Source organism: Phaseolus vulgaris, chromosome 9, assembly GCF_051622355.1.
Source record: "Phaseolus vulgaris cultivar YP4 chromosome 9, ASM5162235v1, whole genome shotgun sequence".
NCBI classification, from domain to species: Eukaryota; Viridiplantae; Streptophyta; class Magnoliopsida; order Fabales; family Fabaceae; genus Phaseolus; species Phaseolus vulgaris.
This window is the reverse complement of record NC_143506.1, coordinates 24,791,258-24,807,121: the sequence shown is the minus strand read 5'-3', so window position 1 is coordinate 24,807,121 and position 15,864 is coordinate 24,791,258. Positions and strand designations below refer to the sequence as shown.

Genomic DNA, 15,864 nt, shown 5'->3' with positions numbered 1-15,864 from the left:
TCGATTATCCAAAGTTTTCAGAAACATAATCAACTATGTCTTTAGTTAAAAGTTAAACTTATCGATTATGCTACAACATAATTGATTAAACTCATATTTACACACCAAACAATCGATTATGCTTAAAATACTTTATTTTTCTGCAAATCCGCAAAATAAAAAAAAATGAACTAAAGTAAGAATAATATGGTATTTTTGGTCTACGAAATGGTCTTTTCCAAGATCTCTCTTTTCTCTTCATTCTCGAAAGGACTACCAAACTCCTCTCCTTTCTCTTCCGTCTAAGTAGAGTATCACCCCATAACAAAAAAGTGTGTAAATGCAGAAATTCAACATAATAATTAGTCTAATAAAGCTACGGTCCCATATACCACTGAGTCATGTATATAGCACCAATATCTTCCTTGTAAATAGGAGATCTGAGTGCAAAGTATTATTACCTTTCGGTTTGTAATTATAGTATTCGTATTATAGCATGCCTTCATCAATGCATTAGAAAGATGAATTCCAAACACTAACGTAGCAATACTAAGGAGAACAGGACCCAAATATTAATTTAATTCCAAAGAGTTGCTTTACCAAAGTCAAGGAAGTAAGTGGGTAGCTGTGAAGATTTGGTGGAAAAAAGAAGAATGAGAAGGACAAGACATGTCTTGTGAGGTGTGACTTATGATTCGTTAAGCCAAGGTAAGGGCACACACACACAAGGCGAAAGGAAGAAAGAAAAAGAAAGATGCTTCCACTAAAGCTGGTTCGTTCTCTGGTCTTAGGGGAAACCATCAACCACAACCCTCATCACATGCTAACCCAAAATCACCACACCCATGATGATGATGACGATGATAGTGACGTTGTTGATGATGATGATGAAGCCCATGGCACATCCCAACCCCACCATCATACAAGAAGGAGAAGAAGGAGAAGGTACAAAATCCCAGGTTTGATATTTCTGCCAACAAAAGAGATTATTAGAGACACATATAGGCTTGCCACCATTGCAAGGGATTTGGGTTTGGACTTGTACCCTACACCATCACTCTCTCACATCATCTTCTCCAACCCATCATCTTCATCCAAACCCTCATCACTAACCTTCTCTTCTTCTTCCTGTTCCCTCCAAAGCAACGCCGTCCCCATTCCCTTCCCTTCCCTTTCCGCAACCCCACTCACCCACCTCCGCTGCTTCCTCACGCTCTCCCCACGCGCCTTCAAGATCGTTCTTTTCAGCTCCGGCCACCACACTGACGCCGCCGCTGGCGCCGTCAACGCCGGAAACTGGGACTGCGGCTCTTTCTCTCTCTACTCGCGGTTCCTCGGCCATCGGGTCGGCACCATGGAGGAGTTTTGTCGGATTCTCGCCGGCAAAGGTTGGAGCTTTTATAAAACCAAGAAAAACCCTTCTTCCGATCAGCGCCGCGGCGGCGCTTTCTACCTCTTCAGAAGGGTGGATGTGAACCGAGTTCGGGTTGGAGCACAGGTGGATGGGGCATGCAGAGTGAGGGAGTTGAGGCTGCCACACTTGGATTTTGGAAATGCTCCGTTGAGGATTTTGCAGTATATTTTGGTGATGACTGATGACATTTTCTGTTTGGCATGACATTTTTCGTAAGTGTTCTATAAATTTCTGCTTTTTTTAGATTTTAATAGTCTTTTTTAAGATTCTAGTTTTCATGAAATTTTTGTGAGAAATCACCCGACTTTTATAGTTGTTATTATAAAAGTCAGCCATATGGCAATTTTTGTGATTTGGATGATTCATGATGGGTTCACATTGTAATTGGCACTACATTCTGATTAAATAATTTTTTGAAAAAGGAAAATAAGATGATTCATGATGTGTTGAATTGAATGCATTGACTCTGGGGGTTCTTAGATGATAACAATACATGGGCTACAAAAAGGGCTTATCTGGTTTGGTCTTGTAATGGGTGGTCATGGAAGTGATGTTATATATCTTGTCTTCCATTGCACTGTATTGGATTGGATTCTTGGTGATTGGATTGGATTATATATCTTGTTTAGTTTATGGTGAAGGGGAGGTGGAAGTGAAAGGTTTCCCATTGGAGAGGTAAATATGTTATAAGTGCTTGAATAATGAGAGGTATACTTAGCTAAAGAGTTCAGTGTTGATTTGGAGAGGCATGTCATTCCAATGACAACAGATTATGTTTTGTTGTTCTGATGGAGGAGCCATTATTTCCTCATTGATTTGAAACGCCACAAAATGTGAGACACCCAAACACGACTATTTTGCAAATTGTTGCCAAACATCACCTTCAGCAATGGTAGGCAAGAGTGTGCAAAGTATTCATGTTTCACATGTAGTGTTTCGATAAGATGGATTCCTTTATTTTTGCCGATCGATTGGATCAGAACTGGAAGATGGTGTGGTGCCACCTCTGTATGGTCATGTATGAAGGCAGTTACAGCTGCTTAAAGGTTGTGCAAGTTTCTAAGCGAGTGTTACCTTAAGACCTACAACTCCCTTTTTCTTGTTTACTCTAATATAATTGCAGCCACCTATACTCACCCATCTGTGCTTCTTCTGCCAAACAAATGTAGCAAATTTCAATAACTTAAGCGACTATAAGTTAATAATACCATTTCTTCTGTTGAGTTGGTATGAAATTCCAACCATTGATTTCAACAAAAGCGTATGCAATGGCAGAATTGGTTGTTTCCATCTTTGCAGTAGTAATTAAAACACCAAAAACATAATTGCTGTCAACAATACCATGTCCTGCAGTTGATTCCATCTATTCACAGGCAACGCTTGTAAGGGGTCTATAATCACTTGATTCCCTTAGTTTTATAGATATACATGGAATTTTTTATCCATTTTTTGTTTCATAGCTCCAATCACTTGAGAAGTCTGAATGATTTACTGATAATTGAGTTTTGTCATATTTCTTTTGGATCAATAGTGTGTTGTAAGGTTAGATGGTTTTCATGTCCAAGCATCACATCACACGGCAAACAAAACTGTTTTGAATTGAAATGTAATGAGAATGTACCGAATAGCAGTCTATTAAGGACAGGCTTATCTGTATTGGGATTTCAACTTGAACCCTTGTGCTTAACCATCCCTCCAAAATGCCACTAACGGTGTCTTTTTCAGTCGATCTCCAACGACAACTTGTACCTATGACTATATCAACTTGTTCCTATTACTGTATATTTATATTTATGTGTGATTCGATAGTATATTTATATTTATGTGTGATTCGATAGCGGATGGTGTAATAAAATCAATAAACTTTTGGGTAAGATAAATTCTAAGTGATTATGATATCATATTAAAAAATATGCTTTAAAACCTAATTAATGTGAGATCTCAAAATATAGTAATAACTGAACCAGTATAATGCAGCTAAATATGTAATTTACGGTAATACATAACACAATGGAATCAATCACGTTATCATGAGCATATTATCTATATAATTAAATACGACTACTATCTATTGCATCAATGAAACCTGTAGTGGTAGTTTCTTCTGCAATCTCAAAGGCTTGTGCTTTCAACTCCATGCTCTCATGACAATATCTCCGTCTGTAATTTTAGATAGCACTTGAGACAATTTGATCAATGTTTACCATGTCAATAAATCAGATTGAAAGGGACTATTATAACTTCAGTTATGGAGATACCAACAATAGGTGGATCCAAGATTTCTCAGCGGCTGTGTTGAAAATGAAAAGGAATGAATCTCTCAACCCAGTGGATACCGCAGCAGAATTGGAGTAGGAAGGGACAGTTCCAAGAAGATTTCTTCCACTAGGCTTCTGGATTACCACAGACAAGATGGGGTAGAAGGAATCGAGTTTACTGAGAAAAATAGGTAGTACAAAGCAATACATCAATGGGAAATAATTTAAAATCACTACTAAAGTTGAATAATTGAAATTGAGAGTGCATAACACACACAAGTCATAATTCACAAGTAAATTGAAAATTTTCATACCTTAGTGACAGGAAGAGGTTATTGCTTTTCATGTTGTTGAGAAAAAAAAAAGTAATAAAAACTCAATATTTTCATGAAAAAGAATATTAACCGTATTTCTGAAACAGTAACATCTTTTGAGTTTTATTATTATCCTTTTATTAAGAAAATAAAAGCCTAGAGAAACTCGATATTATTTGACATTTGTGACAAGAAAACTGAAGTGTGCATTTATCCGGCATCGATGTAGTTTGCTGTGAACCCAACCAGTAAGTATCAGGAGGGTGATCCCTTGGTAAAATTCCACATTTCTGAAAATTATATTGATTTTGTAATATTTCTTTTGGTCAGATATTTTTTATGTCTAAGTATCATAGGGTAAACGTAATTGTTTGTTATAAATTGAAATATTACGATAATGTACCAAATACAGATGCTGAAACGTTGAAGGATCGCGTATTGTGTAGGCTACGTTCGAAAGACAAGAAACCAAGAAAAGGAACAAGCTTGGAACAACAATGTCCCTGTCCATCCTCTTATTTGGAAGTTGTTAATATAAATAAAACCAAGTACCACGTTTTCTTTCCAGTTTTTAGTATTACATTATAAGCTAATTCAGCTAGTCAGCTAGTAATATTAGCATTGACCGCACGAGTTTTCTCATAATGGGAAATTCAGATTCACTCACAAACAGACACACTTATTTCAACACTCGCAGCATGTATATACTATAGTGTCTTGCTTTAGGCACACTGCAGACACACGATACCGTTATCACAAAGAAGAAAAGCATAAGATTCCTAAGTTCAACTTTAACCCGAGATTTGAACGGCTTTAACATCAGGCTTATTGACCTCTTCCTTGGGAATGGTGACAGTGAGAACCCCATTTTCGATGGAAGCCTTAACTTGATCCACTTTTGCATTTTGTGGCAACCTGAACTTCCTCAAGAACTTACCACTGCTACGCTCCACGCGATGCCACTTATCGTTCTTATCTTCTTTCTCAACGTTTCTCTCTCCGCTTATCTGAAGAATATTGTCATCTTCAATCTCCACCTTCACTTGCTCCTTCTTCAGCCCTGGAATATCAGCCTTCAACACGTGCGCTTCTGGGGTTTCCTTCCAATCCACTCGGGTGTTCACAAATGCAGAATTTTCAGCGGAAAGCGAAGAAGGAAAATGAAAATCCTTGAATGGGTCCCACACGTCAAGAGAGAAAGGGTCGAAAACGTTGCTCCTACGACCGCCGAAGAAACTTGGGATAAGCGACATTCTCTCTTCTTTTCTTAGCTGATGTTGTTTTGAACTCTGCAAAATGCTGTGTGAATTGTTAGCAGATAACGAAATTCTTGTTTTTGTTGTCTGAAAGGACGCACAACACAAGGTATTTAAATCAAATCAAGGGTGAATCTCGTATGTTCTAGAAATCTGTACTCGGTCTGTCAAGTTCTTTCAGAAAATTCCAAAACCTTCTACACTTGTCTACACACCACCCAGTAGGTTCTAAATTTTATGGCTGCTTCTTCCTGCACCTCCATACCTTCTTCTTTCACCTCCATATATTTTCGTAATTCCAAAAATGCCCCTCTGTAATATTCCGATTACATAATCCAGAAGTTATTTTTCAAATTTGTAATTAGCTTCCGGATTATATAATCTGGAAGTCTTTTTTCATATGCATGATTACTTTCCGGATTACATAATCTGGAAGTCTTTTTTAACTTCCGGATTATGTAATCCGGAAGTCTTTTTTCAAATGCGTTTCCGGATTACATAATCCGGAAGCTATTCTATAGAGGTGGCACAAGAAGGATAAAATTGTATTTTCATATTGGGTATGGAGGTGCCAGAAGAAGATATGGAGGTGCAGGAAGAAACAGTCAAATTTTATTGTATGCGTTTCATTAATTGGGCTACAAAAATCATCAATTGGGCTAAAAAGTTTTAAACATGGAGAGTTCCTTCCTGCACCTCCAGTATAATTTTCTCTGGCACTCTCATTTTTCATGGAAAATACAATATTTACCCTTAATGAAAGAAAGAAATAACTCTTAATCCGTACTCCCTTCACCTTCTTTGCACCCTTGAGTACCACCGACACCCCCATCCACCCCCTTCGAGTTCCTTGACAGTTTTTTTGTGGTTTTTGCTACGGTTTTGGAACGTTTACACAGCCCTTAAATGGAAGATTCAACCTACATTATTAGAGAGTTTTGTTGCTTCTGCGTTGAAAATGTCTATTTTGCACTAGTTTTGGCTCGTGTAGTTTTTATTCTGAAATAGGTGATTTAAAAACACTTTATTACACAAGGCTCCTTTTCATTTTATAAACACATTTTTGGATTATATAGTATCTGGAAGATGTTCCCCATCTAAGAATGTTTTCAAGATTTTATAATCCGAAATGTATTTCTAAAAGAAAATACATTCCAAATTATAAAATCCAAAATATATTTTTAAATTAGAGAGGATGCTCTTCGTTATACAATCGAAAATGTATCTCTTAATACACAAATGTCTTTTGAATTATACTATTTAGAAGATATTTTTAGAATCCAATGCACAAATGTCTTTTGGATTATAATATTTAGAAGTATTTTCATATTGAAAATGACCTTTCAGATTGTATAATCTGAAATATAACTTTATATTTTAGATTGTATAATTTAAAATAAAAAAATATATTATATTCTAATTGAGTAATTTGGAAAGTCTACGAACAACACCCTCCATTAACTTCAAAATATTTGCAAAAGGGTAATTTTTGAATTAAAACAATTATGGAGGTGATAGAAGAACCTAGGAAGGTGTAAGAAGAAAATGCCTTAAGCCTGGATCAGGAGTGATCATAATTTGACTTTAATAATCTTAAATATAAGACTTTTTCTTCTTGCACCTCTCATTTTTTAATTTGCACCCATCACTTTAATAAAATGACAAAAAAATGCCCTCCAAAGTTTTATAATTAAAAACTAGGATTTTCATTTTCTCATTCTCCCTTCTTCGTTGCATTGTTCTGGTTGGGTTGCATATTGTGGTTCGGTAGCTTTTGTTGTACTTATAGGTTGTTTGGTTGGTGATTTGCATTCGTTTTTGGTGGTTATTTCCATCCTTAGATACACAAATGGTGACAACCCTTTCTTTTTATCATTAGACCTCCATGAACACTTTTTTTTTTTCAGTTCAAAACTTAAATAGTTTCTTTTATTAAGGAAATAATGATTATTAAATTATACGTAATTATTATACATAATTAATTTAATAATGATAGAATCTCATGATTAGTCGATAATCACATAATTAGCTTGTAATTTGGAAAAAAAGTCTTGTATATATTTCCTATACAAGAGTGATGTAAATATACACAAGAGAACAAAGAATTACAATTTTTCTTACCTTCTTCTTACATACCATTTTCTTAGTACCAAAACACCGATTTTGGTGCTCTTTTTTGTGCTCTGACCGTCTTTCCATTTTTATCCGCTAAACAAAAGATCATGTCTAGTAAAGAAGACACAAGTAACGAGTCCGATGGAAACCTGGTACAAGGCTTCACTGCCGAGCAAATTCAACAACTGACAAAGGCTGTTTACCCACTCAACAATAAGGATAAAAGTGATGCAATGCGTTTATAAACGCAACAGTTTGCCCATAACTCGTCTATTGATTATGCTTCTACGAAACCATGGATTTTGGATAGCGGAGCAACCGATCACATTGCATCCAATTTTTCATACACACTTCATCATTATTTATTACAAATGTTAATCTGTTCACAGGCTCAACTACGACCATCTCATCTACGGACACGATTAAATTCAATGACATAATCACTCTTAAAGATGTTCTCATTTACGGGGAGGATGATTGGCTCGGGTAAACAATACGTAGGCTTATAGTACATGTTCTCTCTTCCAAACCAAGCCGTGCATCTCAAATTTCGACCGACCATGATTTATGGCACAAGCGCCTCAGACATCCTTCTTCGGCACGTATACAACTTGCATCTTCATTACTACCTATCAGTAAAAATCTTATTTCCATTCATAATAATTGTAGTATTTCTCCCAAAGCTAAACAGACACGGCCACCATCTCCTTTAAGCACAATAAAATCCTATTCACCATTTAATCTATTGCATTGTGACATTTGGAATCCTCATAAAACCCCAACTCATTTTGGAAAACGTTTTTTTCTCACTATAGTCGATGACTATAGTAGATGTACTTGACTATTTCTTATGAATCACAAATTTGAAACTCAACATCTCAATCATTCATTACATTTGCACAAAATAAATTTCAAGCATCTATTAAAACCATCCGCGTTGACAACGGATTGAAATTTATTTCAATCCGTAATTTTTCTTCTTAAAAAGTTATTGAATGTCAACACACTTGCGTTTACACTCCTCAACAAAATGGAGTAGTAGAACACAAATATAGATACATTTTAAACATAACACGAGTCCTTCGATTTCAGTCCCATTTACCATTAGAATTTTGGGGAATGCATTTTAACCGTCAAATGCTTGCCATTACTTTTACTAAAAAATAAATAACCTTTTGAGCTGCTATATAATCACCTACATTCACTTTCTCACTTAAAAACTTTTGGTTGCATTTGTTACGCAACTGTTGTTTCACCTAAGCAAACATTTGATCCGCACGCTTGACAATGCATCTTCATTGGTTATCCTCATAATAAAAAAGGATACAAATTATTTGATATAGATGCATGCACTTTTTTTACAAGTTGGGTGTTACCTTCCATGAAAGTGTTTTCTCATTCTGCCAATAGTCTCAGATGCAATCTTCACCTCCATTACAAGATATTTACCAGCTATTGACATTTACTTACCCATTTCTGTCCAACATTCACTCAATCCATCATCTTCTCCTACTCGTCACAATGCACCTGAACCTCTAGTTGACCAACCTTCTTCTCTCATGCCAGAAAGTTTAGCACCCGTACCGAACCTTCTCCAATCGACCTTCCTGTTCGACGATCTAGTCGCACATCAACCTCACCTTCCTAGCTTAAAGACTACGTAACAGGATTTGAAGCTAATCATTCGAAAATTACCCAAAACCGACCGAATGGAACTAGGTATCCTATGCATCATTTTCTCTCTAATTCACGATTTTCTTTTACACATAGTGCATATCTTGCTCACATGCACCAAAGAACCTCATACTTATGCTCAAGCTATCCTTGATCCAAATTGGCAAAAAGTAATGGACGAAGAGCTTTTCGCCTTGCAGCTAAATCAAACGTTGACCTTGACACATTATCCGCGGGGCAGAAACCCATTAGGTGCAAATGGGTCTATAAAATAAAGTATAAATCAGATGACAACGTCGACAGATATAATGCCCACCTTGTTGCAAAAGGGTACACTCAGATTGAAGGTGTCGACTATTCCGAAACTTTTTCACCAACAACGAAATTAAAAACTTTGAGATGTCTCCTCACCATTGCAACAACCAAAAATTGATTTATTCACCAGTTGGACGTGCAAAATGCCTTCTTACATGACAAATTGCACGAAACTATTTACATGGACTTGTGACCCAGGCATCGTCGACATGGGGGAAAACATTGTTGGTCGACTAAGCAAATCCCTTTATGGTCTCAAAACAGGCATCCCGAACATGGTTTTCAACATTTTCTCGTGATTAAATCTATAGGATTTCGACAGTCCAAGACAGACTACTCTCTATTCACAAAACAGAATAACTCATCATTTACTACTCTTTTGATTTATGTGGACGACATTCTTTTGACAAGAAATGATCTGACAGAAATGCAGCGTCTTAAAGACTGTCTATTACAACGATTTCGCATTAAAAATCTCGGAGACTTAAAATATTTTCTAGGGATTGAATTTTCCATTCCAAAGCTGTTTACATGTCACAAAGAAAATATGCGCTTGATATTTTGCAAGATACGAAACTCACAAGTGCTCGTCTAGACAAATTTCCAATGAAGCAATACCTAAAACTCACATTTGACGATGGAGAGTTATTAAAGGATTCAGTCAAATACAGGTGACTTGTGGGACAACTAATATACCTCACGGTTACTCGATCTGACATAGTGTTTTCGGTTTGGACCCTAAGTCAATATATACAAGGAAACCTCATTGGGATGCTGTAATTCGAGTCCTAAAGTACATCAAAGGATCACTGGGACAAGAATTGCTATTGCCATCCGAGAACAATTTGACATTGACAGTTTATTGCGACTCAGACCAAAGAGGTTGTGAGACAACTCGGAAATTAATATCTGGGTATTGCATTTTTTTCTTCTTCTATTATCTCATGAAAGTAAAAAAAACAGACAAACATAGACAAACATATCATCTGCAGAAGCAGAATACTTGTTTGGAGATAGTTTGGTTACGATATCTATTGCAGGACTTAAAGGTGTCATGTAACTTGCCATCTCGACAACTCGACTTTTCTGCTTAAATCTTGCATATAACATTTCATGAACGCACAAAACACATTGAAATAGATGTCACATTGTGCGAGAAAAATTACAAATCGAGATAATCAGTCCTTCATATGTGCCAACACAACACAATACCGACTCTATGAAGACACTGGGTAAGGAACATTATTTTAAGCTTCGACGCAAGTTGGGGTTCATAATCTTCACCTACCAACTTAAGAGGAGCAACATTAAGAAAATAATGATGATGAAGTAAAGAAAAATACCTTAAAAAATTATGTAGAAGTCATTGAATGAATTGTAGTTTATTAGCAATGTGTATAACCAGAATGTTTGGTAATAAGAAATATGTTTATGAATGATACCCTCAAAAATAAAATTCTAGGATATGACTAACTAGATAAACTAATTGAGAAATTATTTTTTACACTCACACTTTTCTATTACTTTCACTTTATAACTTCTTTCAATAATAAAATGTTATATTTAACTTATTAAAGTAAATATAAACTAAAAAATAGGAAACTTTAAGCAATATTATATACACATTTAAAATTTTAAGCAAAAAATCAAGAAAATTATACATTAATAACTAAACTTTTTATAAATAATCTTATTTTAATGATAAAATAGTATACTTTAACTAAATTACTAAATACAATAAGAAAAAGATTATAAATAATGTTTTTGTGTACATCATATTTAACTAAGACACTTTAACACACATGAACGTCACTCACAACACGACCAAATAACACTTCAACGGTTACAATTTATTACACTGCATGATGCTCCTTATAATTCACAGTACAGATAAAATATCATTGTTTTAGGCACACACACCAGACGCAAGATTCTTCAAACTGAACAAAGCAAAGCACAAAGATTCTATATATGTTGTTTTTAACCCGAGATTTGAACGGCTTTAACGTCAGGCTTATTGACCTGTTCCTTGGGAATGGTGACAGTGAGAACCCCATTTTCGATGGAAGCTTTAACTTGATCCACTTTTGCATTTTGTGGCAACCTGAACTTCCTCAAGAACTTACCACTGCTACGCTCCACGCGGTGCCACTTATCGTTCTTATCTTCTTTCTCAGCGTTTCTCTCTCCGCTTATCTGAAGAATATTGTCATCTTCAATCTCCACCTTCACTTGCTCCTTCTTCAGCCCTGGAATATCAGCCTTCAACACGTGCGCTTCTGGGCTTTCCTTCCAATCCACTCGGGTGTTCACAAATGCAGAATTTTCAGCAGAAAGCTGAGATGGAAAATGAAAATCCTTGAATGGGTCCCACACATCAAGAGAGAAAGGGTCGAAAACGTTGCTCCTTCGACCGCCGAAGAAACTTGGGATAAGCGACATTCTCTCTTCTTTTCTTAGCTGATGTTGTTTTGAACTCTGCAAAATGCTGTGTGAATTGTTAGCAGATCACGAAATTCTTGTTTTTGTTGTCTGAAAGGACGCACGACACAAGGTATTTAAATCAAATCAAGGGTCAATCTCGTATGTTCCAGAAAATGTTCTTTTGGTTTGTAAGTTTGAAGATTCTTTCAGAAAATTCGAAAATCTTCCGGAATTTTCTGTCACCAGCAAGAAGGTTCTAGATACAATTTTATGAGTTCATCGTCAATTGGGCTAGATTATTAAAAGATCATTTCTTTCATCACTCCAAAAATTTCTTCTGCACCCATAAATATAAGGATTCTCATTTTACTTTTTTTAGATTATAAAATGTCTTCTAAATATGTGAATTCAAAAAAGTTTTCAGATTTATACTTTGTAAATTATTTTTCCTTCTAAATTATACAATTTGAAAATTATTTTTTAAAAAAGAAAAATCTGAATTACTAATCTTAAAGACATATAAAAACAAGGATTTTGGGTTGCCCATTTGAAATTCATTTTTCAAATGTATTTTTTTCAAGAAAAAAATTGACTTCCAATAATTTGAAAAAGATAAAATGAAAATTTTTATGTTTACGAGATTACAAAAGAAATGCATGGGGTGGAGAAAGAAATAGTCTTATTAGAAAGCTATGAAGCCCGAATAGTTTGAAATGGGCTAGAGTTAACTTTATTTTTCATGATTGTTTTATGGCAGTCTCTTCCTGCACCCCTACGTTTTTCTTCCTGCACCCCACAATTTAATGCAAAGACAAAAATATCCCTATTATTTTTTTAAAATTTCAAAATAGACATAAGACCCACACTACTCTTTCTTTTTTCGGACAATGTAATTCGGTAATTTTACAGAATAGGAAATTCGCATTTATTTTTTTGCATTCTGGATTGGTGAATCCAATAATCTTCCGGATTGGTGAATCCGGTAATCTTCCGAATCCATCAATCCGTAACAAAAATTAGACTTCTGGATTTAACAATCCAGAAATCAACAAAATGCTTTCGAAACACCCCTTTATTTGAAAAAGAACACGAGTCACTTCTGGATTGATGAATCCGTAGCACACTCCTAGATTGAATCCGGTAATCTAAAAAACTCTAGTTTTTCTAAATAAAAGGTGAAGGTTAGTTTTGGGATTTAAAAAATTATGGGAGTGCAGGAAGAAAAACGTAGGGGTGCAGGTAGAAGAAGCCTTGTTTTATTGAAAATAAAACCATTTAAATCAACGAACACAAGTATATTGTAAGTTTAATTTCTTTTTACTTTTTTCAACACCTCAAGTGTTCTATTTCTTTCACTTTCTACTTTTAGTTTATTTTTTTTTTTAAACTTCGTTTCACTTTCTAATATGTTTTTATTTTTTATTGTAAAAATTATATTTAATATTTCAATCAATAAAAACGGTTTCTCATTTGTTTTGTAATATACTCATTAAGTATCATATTCATTTATTAAGCATGTTATTAAAAATATTTCATCATTCAAAATATTACCTCATAACTATAAAAAAAATCGAAAATAAAGATATTTTTTAATTTGTAAGTGCTTAATAATATATACAAGGAAATACAATAATTTAAAATTTTGTTTGAAATATGAAATGAGGGCGGAGTTTTAAAAAAAAATCAAAAGTATAAAAACGCATATTGATTTGACTTTTGTTTAAACAAAAATCTAACTGAAAATCAAAATTAAAAAAAAATACAATAAAATTATAATAACTCTTCCAAAGTTTAACCAATTTTAATTTGTCCCAAAAAATATTATTTTCTAACACTCAACTCTTGATCAAATTTTCAAATGCGAGCTTGTTATTGATGCTGGCAAGTCACATTCATTTACTAATTTGGAGTTGAGCTTTTGTTGAAATACTTAATTGATTTTAAATTTATGTTGTTATTTTTTTAATATACTCGTTTTTATTGTTTTAGTTTCTAATTTGTTTTTTTTTTGTCATTTTAATCCTTGTATAAAATTTAAATTTTTTTATTCATATAATTAGGATCTCGTTCAATTATAATTTGGAAGATTAAATATATTATTTTAATACATATTTTCATATATAATATTATAGTGACTCGAGACATTTGGTATGTGATGTCATTACTCAAAGGCAAGATTTTGATATTGAAGACTAATAAAAATTTATATTACGAAGAGTAAAATAATTAAATAAATGCAATATATAAATAATTTACAAATTTACTATAACATTAATTTATAAATTAATATTTATTTCTTTTTAAAATACTATATCATTTATGCACAAAAATTATTTATTAAAGTAAATAGTTTATAATATTTAATGTTGTACCTAATTTTATATTTATTAATAATTTTAATTATATTAATTTAATGTTTTTATTTCATTAAATAAATAATTAAAATTTCTAAATTATTTTCTATCATAATAATAGGGAATGTAAGGAATGATGCAAATATTTGTTCATTAACCTATTTGTTACTTTTTTTCCTTGACACGTGTGAACAAAGTACTTTAAATCACATGTGATTCGTGAAAGATTCATAAATATTTAGAAGAGAAAATATATTATAATAATTTTATATTAAAAATTCAAACTTCTATGAATTATAGTTATTCTTTGCGTATTAATACTTTAAAAGTGCTTATATTTCTCGTGCAACTTTTCTATGTGTATAGTTGGTAGAGTTTAGATCTGAATTTAGGTGAGATATTAATTTTAGAGAGATGTTTCCAATGTCAAATTTTATATTTATTTTTAAAATATATGATAAAATGTGAAATTTGAAATATATTAAATACATCTTTCAAAAAATATACCTAAACTATTTTTTATAGTGATTTTAACTTGCAAATTCCATAATAAAAAACATTTTTAACTAAATGTATATAATTAACATTAAGACTAATACTTACATTAATTAAATATTGAACATTAATTGTTAAAGAAAAATGTTGGTTATATATAAGTTGAGTAAGTAAAGTTATTTATATTAACTTTAAACTCTTAATCATTGTCCCATACTTATAAGAACCGAATATTTCATAAATCATAATATATATTTATAAAGGTTCATTCATATAAATATCATACATAATATATAAGTGAGTCTATTTGTTATAAATGTATGTGTTTATCATATATTAACTCACTACACGTACGTATAAACATTTCGATACCTTCAAATCTCACACTAGAGACACGTCCTTCAAACGTGTTCTTCATAATCTTGATTTCATGTATAAATGAAGACTTTATTGTTTGAGCAGTATCATATGGTTCGAAAGATATCAACTCCAAAGGAGAAGGAGAATTAATATGGTCTCTCTCTTAAATATTCTCACTCATCCCTTGAATGCCTTTCACTTGAACATCATATTAATGTTTGGATGTCATATTAACAATTGAGTAAAGCTACTTATTGTACTAACAAGTTTCAGAACATAAATCGTATTGTCTCACTAATGCTTGAACAACCATATTAACTCAAACATGGTGCATAGTATCACACATGTTCCAAAACCTCATGTTTCATCGTTACACCTTAACATTTGAGAAATCTCTCATTGCTTAAAGATCACTCACTCCAAAAGAGAGGAAATAACCTTGACCTCTCTTGCTCAAGTTTCAAATCATAGCTTGAGTGATATCCTTTGTTGCTTTTGAGTGTCCATGTTAATCCTTGAACGACATTGAGTGGTGTATGTAATAGTGACTCAACCCTTAGGTGTTGCTTAAGTGATATTTTATTACTTGAGTAATATAAGTCCAAAAACACATCTAACCAACAAAAAGACAACATATCATTTTTTAACACATCAATTTCCAAATCTTTTACATTTTATTAATTTTATGTTTATTTTTAGAACAAATATCTGAGGTCTATTTATATTTGAGTCCCATTTTCCTTTTCCTTCCTTTATGACTTTATAATCTTTGTAAACATAATAAAACGTGTATGCATAAGTGTGTAGAGTAGTGCGTATGTGTGCTAAATAATAGAAAGAGAAATTTCTTTTATTATGAGTGTGTTTTCTTCTTTCCTTGTTTACCTGTAAATCTTCTCTTTTAGT

General features: G+C 33.3%; 3 protein-coding genes across 3 annotated transcripts; 1 reads left to right on the top strand and 2 right to left on the bottom strand.

Annotated features, from left to right (window-relative positions):
* Nucleotides 1–601: 601 nt before the first annotated feature.
* LOC137821862 (topoisomerase I damage affected-like protein) lies at nucleotides 602–4,072 on the top strand. The gene is made up of 2 exons (XM_068626647.2): nucleotides 602–1,605; nucleotides 3,614–4,072. Exon 1 carries the CDS (start codon nucleotides 734–736, stop codon nucleotides 1,595–1,597), a length of 864 nt encoding a protein of 287 aa, XP_068482748.1. The 5' UTR covers nucleotides 602–733; the 3' UTR covers nucleotides 1,598–1,605; nucleotides 3,614–4,072.
* A 364-nt stretch (nucleotides 4,073–4,436) lies between these two features.
* Nucleotides 4,437–5,367, bottom strand: LOC137821861 (17.5 kDa class I heat shock protein). Its single transcript, XM_068626645.2, has one exon. The coding sequence runs from the start codon at nucleotides 5,216–5,218 to the stop codon at nucleotides 4,757–4,759; it is 462 nt and encodes a 153-aa protein (XP_068482746.2). The 5' UTR covers nucleotides 5,219–5,367; the 3' UTR covers nucleotides 4,437–4,756.
* A 5,691-nt stretch (nucleotides 5,368–11,058) lies between these two features.
* On the bottom strand, nucleotides 11,059–12,060 carry LOC137822828 (17.5 kDa class I heat shock protein). Its single transcript, XM_068627830.2, has one exon. It carries the CDS (start codon nucleotides 11,765–11,767, stop codon nucleotides 11,306–11,308), a length of 462 nt encoding a protein of 153 aa, XP_068483931.1. The 5' UTR covers nucleotides 11,768–12,060; the 3' UTR covers nucleotides 11,059–11,305.
* Nucleotides 12,061–15,864: the final 3,804 nt, after the last annotated feature.